The 15,205-nt window shown below is 40.8% G+C and overlaps 3 protein-coding genes across 4 annotated transcripts in view; 1 reads left to right on the plus strand and 2 right to left on the minus strand.

Annotated features, from left to right (window-relative positions):
* rspo2 (R-spondin 2) overlaps positions 1-3,006 on the plus strand; it is a 59,137-nt gene extending 56,131 nt beyond the window's left edge. For both annotated transcript variants that reach the window (XM_023410434.2, XM_023410433.2), the window contains exon 6: positions 1,508-3,006. In XM_023410434.2, the coding sequence (XP_023266202.1) occupies positions 1,508-1,623 (116 nt within the window). In that variant the 3' untranslated portion in view covers positions 1,624-3,006. The remainder of the gene's footprint in view (positions 1-1,507) is intronic.
* A 6,704-nt stretch (positions 3,007-9,710) lies between these two features.
* Positions 9,711-10,749, minus strand: LOC111658013 (hepcidin-like). Its single transcript, XM_023410380.2, has 3 exons — positions 10,588-10,749; positions 10,407-10,484; positions 9,711-10,259 (listed from the first exon to the last, which is right to left on the minus strand). The coding sequence occupies exons 1-3, from the start codon at positions 10,669-10,671 to the stop codon at positions 10,158-10,160; spliced, it is 264 nt and encodes an 87-aa protein (XP_023266148.1). The 5' UTR covers positions 10,672-10,749; the 3' UTR covers positions 9,711-10,157.
* A 1,700-nt stretch (positions 10,750-12,449) lies between these two features.
* LOC111658055 (hepcidin-like) lies at positions 12,450-13,250 on the minus strand. The gene is made up of 3 exons (XM_023410426.2): positions 13,035-13,250; positions 12,876-12,953; positions 12,450-12,721 (listed from the first exon to the last, which is right to left on the minus strand). Exons 1-3 carry the CDS (start codon positions 13,116-13,118, stop codon positions 12,629-12,631), a joined length of 255 nt encoding a protein of 84 aa, XP_023266194.1. The 5' UTR covers positions 13,119-13,250; the 3' UTR covers positions 12,450-12,628.
* Positions 13,251-15,205: the final 1,955 nt, after the last annotated feature.

Genomic DNA, 15,205 nt, shown 5'->3' on the forward strand with positions numbered 1-15,205 from the left:
CGCACACATACATCTCGCACACACACCTCGTTATCTTATTTGTGGCCTTGGCAGCCAGATTGTTGCTTTGTGGTTCGGTAGCCAGAGTTTTCTCTGTCGCAGAGAGCCGTGGGTGCAGAACCTCCACCACACAAGCTTCCATGAGAGCAGGAAGTCAGTTCCCAGCATGCCTTGCCCATCGCAGTGAAACCTGGGATGTATTAACCTTGGGCTGGGGGGCCTTTCCAACTTGGAAAGAGAGTTATGCAACTTCCCATAGTTATCTCCCCACTCTATTGCAGTGACAGTGAAAAGTGTTGGTCTGAACAGACCTTTGTTTAAAACTGAGGTTCAGTCCTGAGGGTTGGATCAAACAAAGACCTGATATGTGATGTCCCCGCATACTGCATAGGGTTATCTTCTTTATGTAATGCAGCCTTCTTCATTGGCAAAAGTTACACGACTTGTAATGCATCACTATCAACACTCAAAGCACACCTCCAATCCTGCTGATTCTTTTGAGAAACTTGCAGTTAAAGTCAAATTTTCTTTTCCAAGTGTTTATCTTCCTATTCCATTGCCTTTATCAAATTTAACTGTTGGCCAGTGTAATCAAATCCAAGCTCAACTCTCAAATCCTGAGTTCTCCAGCCCAAAATAAGCAGGTTGAGCTCATGAAATCCATCCCCCAGCAGTCTGTTGCGTGACTGTGCTTTTACATATTCCTGTTTTACAGTAAAATCAATAAAGTGGAGCTCACAGGTCATTAATCTGTTGCTTTTAAAACCAAACCTCGGCACCCATCAATATGTTGCATCATCCCATCGGTGGCTGTTTTGTAAGCCGATGATCAGGTAGAAATTTAACATAATGTTGAAAAAACTGTCCAAATGTTCAAGTGTGAGCGCCATGATTAATACCACAGCACCGTCCCTGGTGCACTTAAAGCAAATATGCTTAGTACAGCACCACACAGTTGCCAACAGTCTCTTTATAGTAAGGCCAGGTCAACGAGGTTATGGGATGAAACGGTTTTTCTGTGGAAGAAAAGACCTGCATGAATCTCATCACAAGAGAATACCTGAATTAATTTTTCTCATGGAGGCCTCACAGCTTCTGGTCAGTTAGCAATCAGTAAAACACATTTCTGTTAAAATAGCAGAGGATTTATTGGACTTCAAGCCCGGTGGATTACATGCCATGTGGTCGGTTTGCGATAATTACATGAAACACAAAGAATAAACACGTAAGCCTAATATTACGGTGGCCCTGAGAGCTCAATGTACTGCAACTTAAGAAAAACACATACAAATACACACTACACAACCAAATACAGAAATAGAGCTCAAAGCGCCACTGTATAGTATGGGAATTAAGAGCACCCGTATAGTGATATAATATTACCAAACAACTTTACAGTTGATCAAGTTACCACACAGTAATTGATACAGGATGGTCGTTACTTGGAGTGTGAGTAGTACTGAGTTACGGGATAACCATTTTTCCCTTTCTCCCTCTTTACTCCCAGGTGGCTCAGGGAAGCACCGACCCAAAGAACCAAAGAAGAAGAACAAGCAAAGGCTGCGGTTTCGGGCCCAGAACCAGCACAGTGACCACTTGGCCTCTGCACGCTCCAGCCAGTGAGGACTGAAACTACCCATTGAGCAAAGAACCAACGCAAAGCTGCTAGCCGCTGCTGCACCCATATTCTGACCGACGACTATCACGAATCCCACCACCTCCCCACCTGCCTCCCAGCCCTCCCTCCCACCTCCCCCGCTGCCCCTACAGGACACGGCTCTCACTCATAAATCTGTCACTGCAAAAATATATGTCTAACGTAGGATATCAGTATCAACACACTAAACACACGCTTCATGTCTCTGCCTCCCGCTGCTTCTCCCCCTACTGCAGTGACCCGCCAGGTGACTCTGTTCCCCCTGCCCCAACCCTTGCCTTGCCTTGTGGACCTTTACAGTTGACATTACTGAACTCATTTCCCATCATTAACAATGTCATTAACCATCCGGGGTGATGGAAGATGGACAGGCAAACCAGAGACTGTGGAGATGGGAGAGCCAGATAGAGGGAGGTTGATAAAGAGAGGTAGTGAGGGAAGCTAAACTGCTCGCGGAAACGCCGGGTGGGGGGGAGGTTGAACCAGGGAGGATGAACAAAAAGATGGAGGATGAAGAGGCAGAAGAGATTTGGCTGAAGCAAATGATGCTGATGGACAAGAAAATGGCATCTTGAACTGAAAGAGACTGTTTTTTGTTCCTATATTTATGTCAAAGCTACCCTCACCTTCCCTCTAAATGGAGACGGAGTGTTCCCATGTGTGGCCTTTATGTTATGTACATTTTTGAGAGTAATATTAAAGAAATTACCATGCATAGTTGCAAAGTATTTTATTCTCAGCACAAACTGTTTACGTTCAGACCGCTTTATGCTCTAACTGTATAGTGTGGATAAAAAAAGAAGAAATTTAGTTGTTCGACTAGCATGGCAACAGACTCATGTACATAGTTTATCTAATTATGAAAGCTTATTACTGTATTTTCAGTATTGACTCGTTCACCGTTCTAAATGTTTTAGAGATAAAAAGGTTGTAATACCAAGCTACAGATTAAAATGATTAAAAACAAATAATAAACATAGCCGCCACATAGCTATTTCATTTATATGGTATATATTTGATTTATTTATTAATTCTATTTTGTACTTTTTTTTGTTCAGTGAGAATTTTGCCTCATACTGTTACTCTTATATGCTGAAATATTCTTTGAGTTCCTTATAACAGTGCATATCTTTAACATGTGGAAAAAGGTTTCTGTCTGATGTCACGCAAAGTGTTGTATTATTCATTTGACCTCATCTACTGATTTCAATGTTTTAAAGAAGAAGAAAAAACGACAAACTATGCTTTGACATATTCTAGGTTTAATAATTAGGATCCAGCAAATGTATGGTCATAGGACTGCATATGTGTACATTGTGTTTTATTAAAATACACTTCATGTGACTGTACGATGAAGCCTTCATTATTGTCTATGGTTATAATATATGTGGCTAAACTCCGAAACTGCTGTTTCCTTGTCTCACTCAGTGTACAATTATGTGATTTCAAAACCATTTGTGAAATCCATCATGTCGCACTGCATGACACAAGTTCTACCTCCAGCCAAAGGATTGGATATGCTCGATTGGGCCTTAACTGCATGACGGCACTGTTAAGGGTTTGTAATTCACTATGACGTAGCCTCGTGAATGCTACAAAACCCCGTGCATGTCGTTGGTGGCTCATTCATTTCCACCATCGCACTGTAACGCCCTAACAACATGCATTTGGCGGTGGCACTTGTCTTTCATCACGCACACACATTCGATCACCTCTTTATGTGATGCACGTCGCACTTATTCACTTTTATGGTCCTCAAAACATCAAAAAACCACTTATAAAAGTCTTATATGGGCAAAGAGAAAATGTTTTAATGCAAGTCACGGCTAATTTAGCCCGAGATCCACACTGTATAATTATTATCCCAAAGGAGAAAAAAATCCAAATCTGCCAGACAGCTCATGGATGCACGGTAACAGATGAATCACATTGTGTCACATATATATCATCCTGGGAGACACAGACCACAGTCTTCCTGCTCTGGTTAACCCCCCAAAATCACACATGATATTTCCATAGGGAGGCTGTCCGTGTTGAAATATCCCACTCTTTATGTGCTCCATGTCTACCTTGAGGCCTAATGCTCAGCAGTTTTAAGTGCCTGAACATCTTTCACAGGTGTTCAAAGCGCCACGGTATATGTTTCACAGGAGGCTATTCATTTTCACAGCTTAACACTTCCACTGTGACAATTGTGCTATGGAGTCCCGAAACTGACAAAATGTAGTAGTAGTAGTTTTCAGACAAGTCAAAAAATATAACTCAATACATCATAAATAATGAATAATAAAGTAATGAATAATACGAAGCTACACAGTTAAAGCTCATTTTCATCATTAAACCTCACCAGCCAGTGCATGTCATGTTCATTGTCCTTCACTCTTTAAATTCTTGTAACAGTTGCTTAAGTTTCTTACCAGTTTGTCAGCTTTACTTCCATCACATATACACATATATACTTCTACATATACTGCTATATTTAAACATATTCTGCTATATATAGGCTACACATATTCTGCTGCATATACAGTAAACATATTCCACCATATATAAAATAGAAAAAATTCCTTCCAAATAGTCCTTAACATTACATTGTCTAAAATTGCATTGGTGAAAAGTATGCATTTACTCATTTACTCAAGTACTATACACATACAATTTGAGGTACTTGTTCTTGAATATTTCCATTTTATGTGACTTAATACTTCTACTCCACTCTGCCACAGTGTAGTATTGTAGCTGCTCTTTTACTGCTACTTTTACTTATTTGAAAGATTTAATTAGTAGTTTCTTTTCAAATTATATTTCACAAAAAGCAAAGATTATTTCACAAGAATATTTCACAATAAGCAAAGAATACAGTAGTTATTTTTTATTTTTTTTAAATGGTTAAAAAATTTGTGAAGCAGAACTTTGTTGTTTTTCTTTCCTAACCCACTAACTGTCTCCTGACCCCTGAGATTTATCACGTGGCTCTTCTAGGTTGGTAACCACTGAACTAGACTACTAACTGTGCTGTATATAACCGTATAAAAAACTGTAATTGTGTATAAAAGTTAAAAGTATTTACTTCAGCAAAGGTTTTGAGAACTTTTTCCACCACTGTAAAATTGCACATTCTTTTCAAATAAACCTTAACATCGCACAGTCGAGGCCAATAAGCAGCTCCATGTAGCCGGTCGGGTCCTCACAGTGAATGAAGCAAAGCAAAACTGACTGTTGCAGGGAGTGAAATAAGGCGTAGATGTAGCAAGTTGTTTTTAAAGCCATCTGCTGCTGGTTACAAGTTAATGAACGATTCACAGATGTCATCCCCTGGGCCAGACTATCACTGCTCCAGACTGGGGGATTAAACCTAAAGGCTTACGGAGAGGAACTGCACTGAAGTGGATTCATTAAGCACAAGACCACCACTAAAGCGCACATTGCAGCGTTACAATGGAAAAAAAGAGACAGGGGTACAAAAAGATTCACATCGCAGATTTTCGGATGAATGGGTCTGTTTATTTCTTCTCACCTTTCCCCTTTGACATCAATCCACTCATATTTTTTTTTACTGCTGAGAGAAACGGGACACTGATGGTATTCTTAGTGTTGTTAAGAGGGTTAGCAGTCATCCACACATCAGAAGGAATGGTCCTCCCTGTGTAAACCACTTCTGTACGTGTATGAGTGCATGCATGCCTCTGTGTGTGTGTGTATGTATGTGTGCATGCATGCCTCTGTGTGTGTGTGTGTGTGTGTGTGTGTGTGTGTGTGTGTGTGAGTGTGAGTGTGTATGTGTGTGTGTTTTAATGTTTGTGCTGCATGTGGTTAGGTGGCTGAGACTGAAGCTCCCTTTTAATCTGACAGAGAGCATTTTCATTAGTTCTGTTGGGTCCTATTATTAAAGCCTGCTTCAAAGGCACAACAAGTGAAACCACTAACAGGAAACGACCCAGTGGGCTCGAAACCGTATAGATCAGTGATAGCAATCTGCGCTTTCAAAGCAGGTTGTTATGGCACGTTAAGTGCATCTATTGTGCGCACTATACGTACCTCACATGACAGTAAGCGGATAGGGGAGGAGGGGCTCGGGGACCTCTGCTCTACATTTGTATACTGTAGCCTTCTGTGAGTGTGCAGTTGTGGCACATGTGACACATTCGTTCCGATGCAGATGGCAGAAATGGAAGTTATGACATTGGTGGGGCAAATAAGATTGCCCGGGATAATAAATGTTGTAATAATTTGCTGTTTTTAATAACTGTATAATGAGCCATCGCTTGCCCTTTGAGTTGGGGGAAATCTGGAATCATTAATCCTCACATGGGTTAGCCGTGGTGTTTGGCATGGGCCTAAACAGCAACGAGCAGGAACATAGTGGTGTCGAAGGACAAGCCGATCTTAATATTTTGAACAAGTTTGCCATATGTTAGCCATCATGGTGTGTACAAACCCGCTAAATGGTGGCATTAAAGGGTGACTTTTACTACTAAACTCGCTCCTAATTGCAACAATGCAATCCAAAGTCAACTCTCAATGCAGATTTTGGCCTCAGCTGGAGTTGCTAGGTAACAAGTTAATCCCGAAAATAAATATGTTCTTCAATAAAAGCTAATTGTCTGTGACAGTTATTTGCTTTGCTGCAGAAACGTTTGAAATGAGAAACGGAGCTGTGCTGGAAGTGCACGGCTGAAGCTGCTGGGTGTGTGGATGTGGGGCACAGCCATGAAGCCGTTCCACATCTGCCTCACCTGCTGGACAGGAAGAGGAAAAGATTCATGGTCTTAATGTTCACCTTGCGCATTAATATCGCCATGCTGTGTTTGAATTTTTATTCACTGTAGGGCGGCAAATGGGGGAATATTTATGAGTCACTAGCTGCGGTAGTGTTTCTGTGATTAGGCTTCATAACAGCAGGTGCAGTGGGGGACGTGGGATTTTCTTTTTTTTTTTTATCACCATTCATTACATGGAACAGACAGGCATTTCTGTACCTACCCAGTGTGGTGTATCCTATGGGTGCTGTAACTATTTATTTATTTTTTTTGGCTTATTTAACCCCATGTTCCTCAGGCTTTTTTCTTCTACACAGACACAACACAAAGCCATTGTCCCTGTTCACCTGAGGGGAATATAGGCAGAGCAGCTCTGTCCTTCCACTCAGGATGTGACACGCAAGGGCTTTATGACCTGAACTGAATCATACTGCGCACCTTAAACACATTACAGGCTGGGCAAATATTTCCTCTTACTGGTGCTCTGAGAGCCATGGGCACAATCATTATATTGGGCTCAAGAGCCAGCTGTTGAGGACAAATCCACAAGGATTCCTATTTTCCCCCCGCCTGACTCTCTGGCAGCCCTACTCCATTCATTCAATTTTTATATGTGCCTAGTAGCCGTGTTACTACCGGTTTCAAGGGAGAATTAATCGAAAACAGGTCTTATTAAAGTATATTAAGAACAGTTGAATTGGATATAATATGCTCAGTAGGGGCCCAGAAGGGTTGTATCTGAGCCATAGCTGACACTTGTGGCTTTTAGGAGAGGGGATATGTTATTCTGTAGTGGCACTGCACTGCTTCCGGAATGGGGGTGTGTGTGTGTGTGGGGGGGGTTATTCTCTTGAGCCAAGTGTTGCATTGTGGGTAAGCAGATTTTAAGTGGGTATGAGTACAGCAGGGGGTAAAGGAGGGTCTCATTGGCCAGGAATGTTTATCTTCCCCCCCGGCCTTCATTCAGGACCGGATTATGCAGTGCCATGCTTCAGAAGCAACCTTTGCCTCCAAGTGGAGGGTCTGCGGAGGAAATATTCATTCATACACATACACATGTAGAAACAGGCATTATCCTACTAATAATAAGCCATGTTGATTGCTCCCCCAGGGCGGGGTTGGTGGAAGTGGAGCCGTGGGGCAGGGTGTTGTGCCTGAGTCTCGCTCGCCGGGCTGGGCTCTCTGGGAAAGACTGGAGCCAGTGATGCTCCCAGTGAGCGCAACGCAGTCATCATCCCTTAGCACAGCAGATTTTATTGGGCAGTGTGTGGGTTGCAGAAATGTGTTTAATCAACTCAGCTGTAGGGGAGGTCTTGACCTCATGACAGTGGTTCCCAGCCTTGATTGTGTGTATGCACGTGCCTGTGTGTGTATGTGTGTGTGTGTGCGTGTGTGAATGGCTCCCAGCCTTTGCTGTGGAGTGTGACCTGCGGTGGAGCCTCTGGTTCACACTCTGCGCTCTGCTGTTGCTGGTTTAAGTGATTAACTGGAGAAAGTGATGACTAATCTGCCGGTTAAAAGTCTGAAACAATTGCAGTCAAACGGGATATTACAGCCAATACTGTATGTAATGTGGCCCTCTGGATCCAATCAAGAGGAACATTATTAGAGAGCAATTCCAAAGCTCTGCTCCACAGTGTTAGATATCCATTTAAAAAAGTATTACTCACAATACTGTTCAGCCACTAGAGAGAGATGAGTCTGTCAAAGGTTTTTTATTTTGTCTGCCACAGCGTAAGTTAATTAATACAATTTGATAAGAAGTATCATAAAATGATCTAATTTTGTGCTTTTAAATATATATTGTTATTTTTCACTTTTTTTTTTTTTTCAATTTTAGCAACAATAGCAGTGTGGCAGTGCTGGTGTGTTGGTCAGCCACCGCTTTGGTCCAAACTGAAGTGTCTCAACAACTTTTGGATGGTTTGCCATGAAATTCTGTACAGACATTCACTGTGCTCAGGGGATGAAGCCTACCGACTTTGGTGAACCCCTGACTTTCCCTCTAGCAACACAATGAAGATGACATTTTGGAGTTTGGATTGCCATAAGATTTGGTAGATGCATTTACGTCGCACTCAGGATGAAATGGTATGTTCTGGTTGTTTATTTTTTCTGACATCATTATCAAGTGAGAATTTTAACATGTCAAAAGATCATGTCAATCATCCTCTGTTTTAAAGTCATACAGTCAACAGGGTCTACTCCTACGCAACATCCTGTGGATTTCTCAGCTTACTACCCGAGCACTGTAGATGGCGCACTTTAAAAATGCTTGCTTGAAGATTTACAGAGATGGTACACTGGAGTTCACCGATGAACAGACCCCTAATTGCTGCCTGCATTGTGATTTGTGTGTGTATATGTGGGTATGAGTCAGATAAAATAAACCACATGGTGTGTGTATGTGTGTGTGAGAGAGTATGAGTGTGTGTGTGTGTATGTGAGGAAGCTGAACAGAACCCTTTGCTCTCATTTACTATCTCCTTGTGTGGTTTGGCAGCAGCTCTGTTGATATGGGGGCGTACAACGGGCATCCGTCTGGGCGCGAGGCAGGCCTGGCACCGCGCTCAGCCCCCTGCAAGGCTGCATGAGGGTGGGATCAGAGCTGGAGTCCGCCAGGCTCCAGACTGGTAGTCTGTGCATGTGTGAATGCGAGCAAACGTGTGTTTCGGTGTGTGTACATACACCTCTGTGTGTGTGGGTAATTAAATCTTAATCACACAGACTTAAACCACAGGTTCACCATTGTTCTGCTTGTCACCTGAAGAACTTGCATATGTTGACCTCTCTGTAAGTTGTTTCACTCTTCCTACCTCTATCACAGCGTCCATCTTAGACTGTGTGTTCCCTAATCATTTCTTCACTGAATTAAGACCAGACCATTTATATGACCTCTGTGGTCATTATACTTGTGGGGTGCAATCCAGCCATGCTGAAAGCACAATAGCATGCATACCACCATGGCCGGATGCCATACCTCCCTGTACTGTACTGGATAACGAGCGAAGCACAGCAGAGCTGAGCTGGTGAGCACTTGGACAGCGGACCACCCTTGGAAAATAAAATTGCTTCTGAAAGTGTTAGAGGCCAGGGGAGGAAGTTGCTTCCTTAACATCCCAGTATGTGGGCCTGCATATGAGTTATGTGTTATTGACTGGATATCAATGATAACAGCAATTAAAGCTCTGAGCTGACAGTCCACCCACAGAGCTTCGCACTCACTTTGATGGTATGACATTTAATTGGGATTAACATTAATTGTGATAATACACCATAGTATATACAAAATGTTTAATATACTTTGTTTAATTTATGACAAAGAGCACAAAAATTGAAATTTCAGTGCTTGTTGTGGAAAGGTACAAGACAGGTCCAAGAATTTCATTTTACACAAACCAGAATAAATACAAGATAAAACATTCAAAACATGAAGACAGCAATGGGTGAAAATGAGACACTGCGATAAGCTTCAGAAGCTTGTGAATAGGGGCTCAGTCACTTCATGTATAAATGCAATTTCAGCCACAAAATACTTCACACCTAGAACTCTGAAAAGAATAAATAAATGGTCCCAAAGCATTTGTCCCATCAATCCAAACATGAATCAAATAGGCAAGATACACAATCAGAAATAAATGGTGAATGAAAATAACAGCACAGTAGAGTAACTCATTCCGAAGTCCCCAGCGTTTCAGGGTATACAAGTTTTAAACATATTTTCAGTTCTTTTTAAATCTTCACACACAGCATGTACCGCAGACACCGGGGACGCAGCAGCCGCAGCAAAACTGGCATCTAACAGGGTCACTGTAATTCTTCGGCCCGATGTTGTACGGCATCTGTGTGAAAGACGAGAGACGTGAGCGAGGTCAATCGTCTTTTCTCATCCGCAAAAGTATAAGGGCACTTTGTAGGGAAAAAACAAAGTTACATTTGAATGATCTCAAGTTAAATAGAGTTAATTTAATTTAATCAAATAAACGTACCATCCATGTTTCTATTGATGTCTCCTCCTCTTCTGCAGATGGATCATCATCGCTCATTGTCTCCTCCGGCTGTTGCACCTGTTAATGAATTGTGCACATTTATAAATGACACCTCAGCGTCCTGACAAATACACTCTAATAGCTAATCAGCAAATGAAGTGATTTAAAGTAAAGCTCTTACTCCTGTGACAGGGAATGCAGAGCTCTCCTGAATGTTAATAAAGGTGAGCACAACCACAGCAACCGCAACACTGAGTGTCTTCATCCTCAGTTCACTTCTACAGCTGTTTGTAGTTTATTGCCTCTGTCAATGACTCTTGTCAGCTCCTGTTTGATGATGCGTGTAAAACCTGCTGGTATTTATACTCACTTAGGCCACTGTTGCCTCATCACTGGCAGCACTGCTCCACGAACGTGCTGGGAATGGGAAATGGGAAATTCCGGAAGAATGGCAATGGGATGTTCTTTATTTTTGTTTATTTGTTCAATATTAGCTCAACCAGGATGTTTTAAATGATTTTTCTACAGATCAATACAGCCACTGTATTGCATGGCCTACAGAGCTGCTCATCTTACACCTAGGAAACCCTCCACCAGCCTGCTTGAAATCCTTTTGGAATATCAATTGTGCAGTGTAAAGGAATATGGTCTGATTAGGTTCATTGCATCTGACCAGTGAGAGTGTTTAACCCCACAATAACACAACATTATATTTCATATCATGATGTCCTTCTCAAATGTAGTATTACGAACAGCAGAATACAGCATATACAGCACTGTATGTATACTTAATCTGTATTCCCTAAACTGACCAGGTAAAACATACAAATTGAAAATCGCAGATGGTTTTGTAAAATCATTTGTTTCCTTATTTTGGATTATTACAATAGCGCACTTAATAGCATACCATTTTCAATAGATCAATGCCATATATAATACAGTATAACTGTTAAAGTATCTTAATAGATTGATTTCAGAATACCTCATCTTTATTGCTTAGTGCAAAAAGCTTATTCAAAAGTCAAAAGTCCACAGATAACACTGATAAGATCAGCGGCCTGTGAATTTTAGGTAACTTCAGTCTTTCCACAACTTGTGAAATAACCAAAGTCCCTGACTGACTGTCACTTGTTTAGTGATAACCTTTATGTGACCACATATAGGCTGCAGGCTACAGACCACACAGACTACTCATTACTCATTACTTATTTTTTAATATGACAGAACAGTATTACCTTCAGCTTTTCTTTAAAATGTTCATTATATCACATAAAGATCAACACGTCAAATAAGGGTTGCAAAGGAAACGTAAGTCTAACCTCGTCTTCACTATTTTCTTGAACTGCCTTTAAGCCTGCTAAGTTTGTTACTTCTTTGTTAGGTTTGTTTGCTCTTTTAATAAAGGAAATTAAAATCCAAAACGGCAGCATTCGTGGACAAAACCTCTGACCATGTAGTAAATTTTGGTTCTTTTGCTCCTGTTTATTGTGCTTTGGGGGGGATTTTGCTTTAGAAAAAATATCGTTTGTTAAGGATGTTTTTATATATGGTTGTTGAAAAGTAATGCATTACATTTTCACATAGAAACAGGAATAATATGTTTGCTTGATCAATTGAAAAAGCTTGTTGTTTATTCAAAGATTAGATTTGTTTCCTGCATACATATGTGAAAAATTATCATTCTGCTTATTGACTTTTTTTTTTTTAATTTTGTATGCAATACATTCAAGAAAGTAGCTAAATAATTGTTTATAAAATGTTCCAAAAGTTGTCAGAATTTAACATTATCTAAATGGGAAATGTATCTCGGGATATACAGTGTAAATTGGTAAATACGGGTCATGTTCTGAAAATTATTCATTTATATTTATATTATTATAGAAATAATTGATTTTATAAAATATTTGTATGTGCTACAACTTATTGCAGGAAACATGAAACGAATGATCAGCACAAAAACATAATCACGCTAAGAACTGTCTATATAGTTTGTTTCACTGGTGTCTACTTGAGATTACTGGTGTGTAGAAAAGGTAGAGAATGTTTTGTAGTAGCATTAAAATTTATTGATAGTACACAATATATGCAGATTTTGTGAAAATATGTAGATGATACAGTCACATCACTGAACACACATTAACTATAGAGTCACTAAGTCGAATAACTAAACTGAAGTTTTACAAAAACAAATGAACATTTAACGGTTGTTGGAGCAGGAATCCTCAGAATCTGCAGCACAGTCCACAGACACCGGGGGTGCAGCAGCCGCAGCAGAAGCGACACTTAATGCCACGCTTCTGTCTGTTATATGGCATCTGTGTGAAACACAAGAGACATGAGAAGGTGTTGATCTCCAACATTATCCCTCACTCTGTTTATTCTCTCTCCTTGTGTGAACAGAGCATCAGGAAAACACATCCACTTCCATCTGATTTAGTCCATTTAATGGATTCAGTTAACTGAACATACCATCCATGAGTCCACTGATGTCTCCTGATGTTCAACAGCTGGATTGTCATTGCTCACCGCCTCCTCCAGCTCCTGTATCTGTTAAAGAAGAAACCAAAACTCTTGGAAAGACATTCATGGCTAATGAGCAAACGGAATAAGTTCAGGTCAGGTTCTTACCTCAGTAAATGTGGCAGAGCTCTCCTGAATACAAATAAAGGTGAGCATGATGGCCACTGCAACTGCAACACTGAAGGTCTTCATCTTAGGAGAGAGTGACTTGTTGAAGTTGTTATGTTCTTTGACTCTTTTGGTGACTCTTCTCACCTCCTTTGAGTTCTCCTGTCTGATGGCTGAATGTGCAAAATGTGCTGGTATTTATACTCACTTGGGCCACTGTTGCCTCATCACTGACAGCACAGCAGCTGCTTTCAGGAGCACTGCCACTTCCCAGCATCTCTACAGTAAGTGATCCTGGGAAATTCCTGACAGATGGAAAGTGCTGTGTTTTTGTCCTTCAACATCAAATCAACATGAACTTTCTCTCTTTTGCTGAATTGCCCTGAAATACAGCTCTGACTTTTTCTTTTGTCTGAATATGTTTCACATTCACAATGAAAGTATTCACAGAACTGTTGCTCACTCAATGTTTTTTTTTTTTTTTACCATTCTTACTAAAGTCTACTCACTAAACACTCCAACTAGCTTTCAGGAACAGGCTTGCATTAGGCCCTGAGGAAAGCTGGGAATGGAAATGGGAAATTCCTCTCTTATGGAAACTGGGAATTCTTTATTTGTGTCTGTCTTTTCCACAATATCAAGTCAATCCTGAACTTTCTTTGTCTCTTCTCAGCTGTCTTAGAAGTGCAGCTCTATCATACAGCATGTGCTTATACAAAGTTTGCTTATTCCAAACATCTTTATGTTATTTATAATAAAGAATAAACACACATTAACATGACAGCAGAGTTTCTTTAAATGCTTTTGTTTCCTTATAACATCACTGCAGTTGCATTATTAGTGTCTTAACATGTATTACCAACTGTTAATAGATCGTAGACAAGTCATATACACTGGATCATTTTAAATATATAATAATACCTGAACTGTCAACAACAGTCTACAATACACACCAGCTGCTGTGCTAATGTCTTTTCTTCCTCATCGCATGAACATGTTACAATTAATTGACCTGCCATTTAAAAAAACAATAATGGTGGATAGAGAAATGCAGAAAGGAAATAAAATAAAGGCATGCAATAATGCATTTGATTATTTTAATGTGCCTGGAGTAGTGGTTAATTTAGTAAAATCATATTTCCAAGATATTAGGCTATGCTTAAGCACAGCAGGCTTTACAACAGGATGGCAGAGGTTAGAAATAGGCATTATGGCAGGGTGCACGATTTCTCCATTGGCATTCACAATGACGATGGAGGTAATCATTAGAGCTTCTAAGTGGGTTGTAGGTGGAGAGAGGCGGCAGGATGGGATGCGCCTTACACCAATTAGGGCCTACATGGATGACATGACGTTGATAACTACAACGGTGCCATGTATGAAAAGAGTACTTGAGAGACTTAATAAAAACTTAAAGTGGGTTAGTATGAAAATCAAGCCTAGTAAGTCTAGAAGTATCTCAATAAGTAGAGGGAAGTTAAGTGATAGGAAGTTCGTAATAGACGAAGAGGAAATTCCAATAATTAGGGAAAAATCAGTAAAGAGTCTAGGTAGGTGGTACAAGGCAGACTTGAATGACGGAGAACAGGTAGTGCAGTTTCGGAAGGATGTTGCTGAGGGACTGGATAGAAAAGATAAGACAGGGCTTCCAGGAAAGTTGAAGCTGTGGTGTCTGCAGTTTGGGTTATTTCCCAGGTTGATGTGGCCACTGTCTGTATATGAGATTCCAATATCTGCTGCAGAAAAAATGGAAAGATTGGTTAGCTTTTACATTAGGAAGTGGCTAGGTGTTCCTAGATGTTTAAGCACGGTGGACCTGTATGGGAAAGGCATACTTAGGCTCCCAGTAACTAGTCTAGTGGAGGAGTTTAAATGTACCAAGGTTAGGACAGAGCTCCTGTTATCTGGGAGTAAAGATGCGGTAGTTAGTAAGGTGGTTCCAAATCCAATCAAGGGGAGAAAGTGGAATCCAAGAATGGCAGTGCAGGAGGCAGAAGCAATGCTCAGGCATACAGAGATTGTGGGTAATGTCCAAATAGGCCGGGGAGGCTTGGGGCTTGGCCCAGGCAAACCTGTGTGGAGTGGAGCAGGTCCCAAGGAGAAGAGAAAGCTAGTTGTGGAGCAGGTTTGTAGACAGGAGGAAATATTAAGGGGTGCTAAGGCAGTGGCCC

This window comes from Seriola lalandi, unplaced genomic scaffold (assembly GCF_002814215.2).
Source record: "Seriola lalandi dorsalis isolate HSWRI2012SDOR001 ecotype SW California unplaced genomic scaffold, Sedor1 jcf7180002054425, whole genome shotgun sequence".
NCBI lineage: Eukaryota > Metazoa > Chordata > Actinopteri > Carangiformes > Carangidae > Seriola > Seriola lalandi.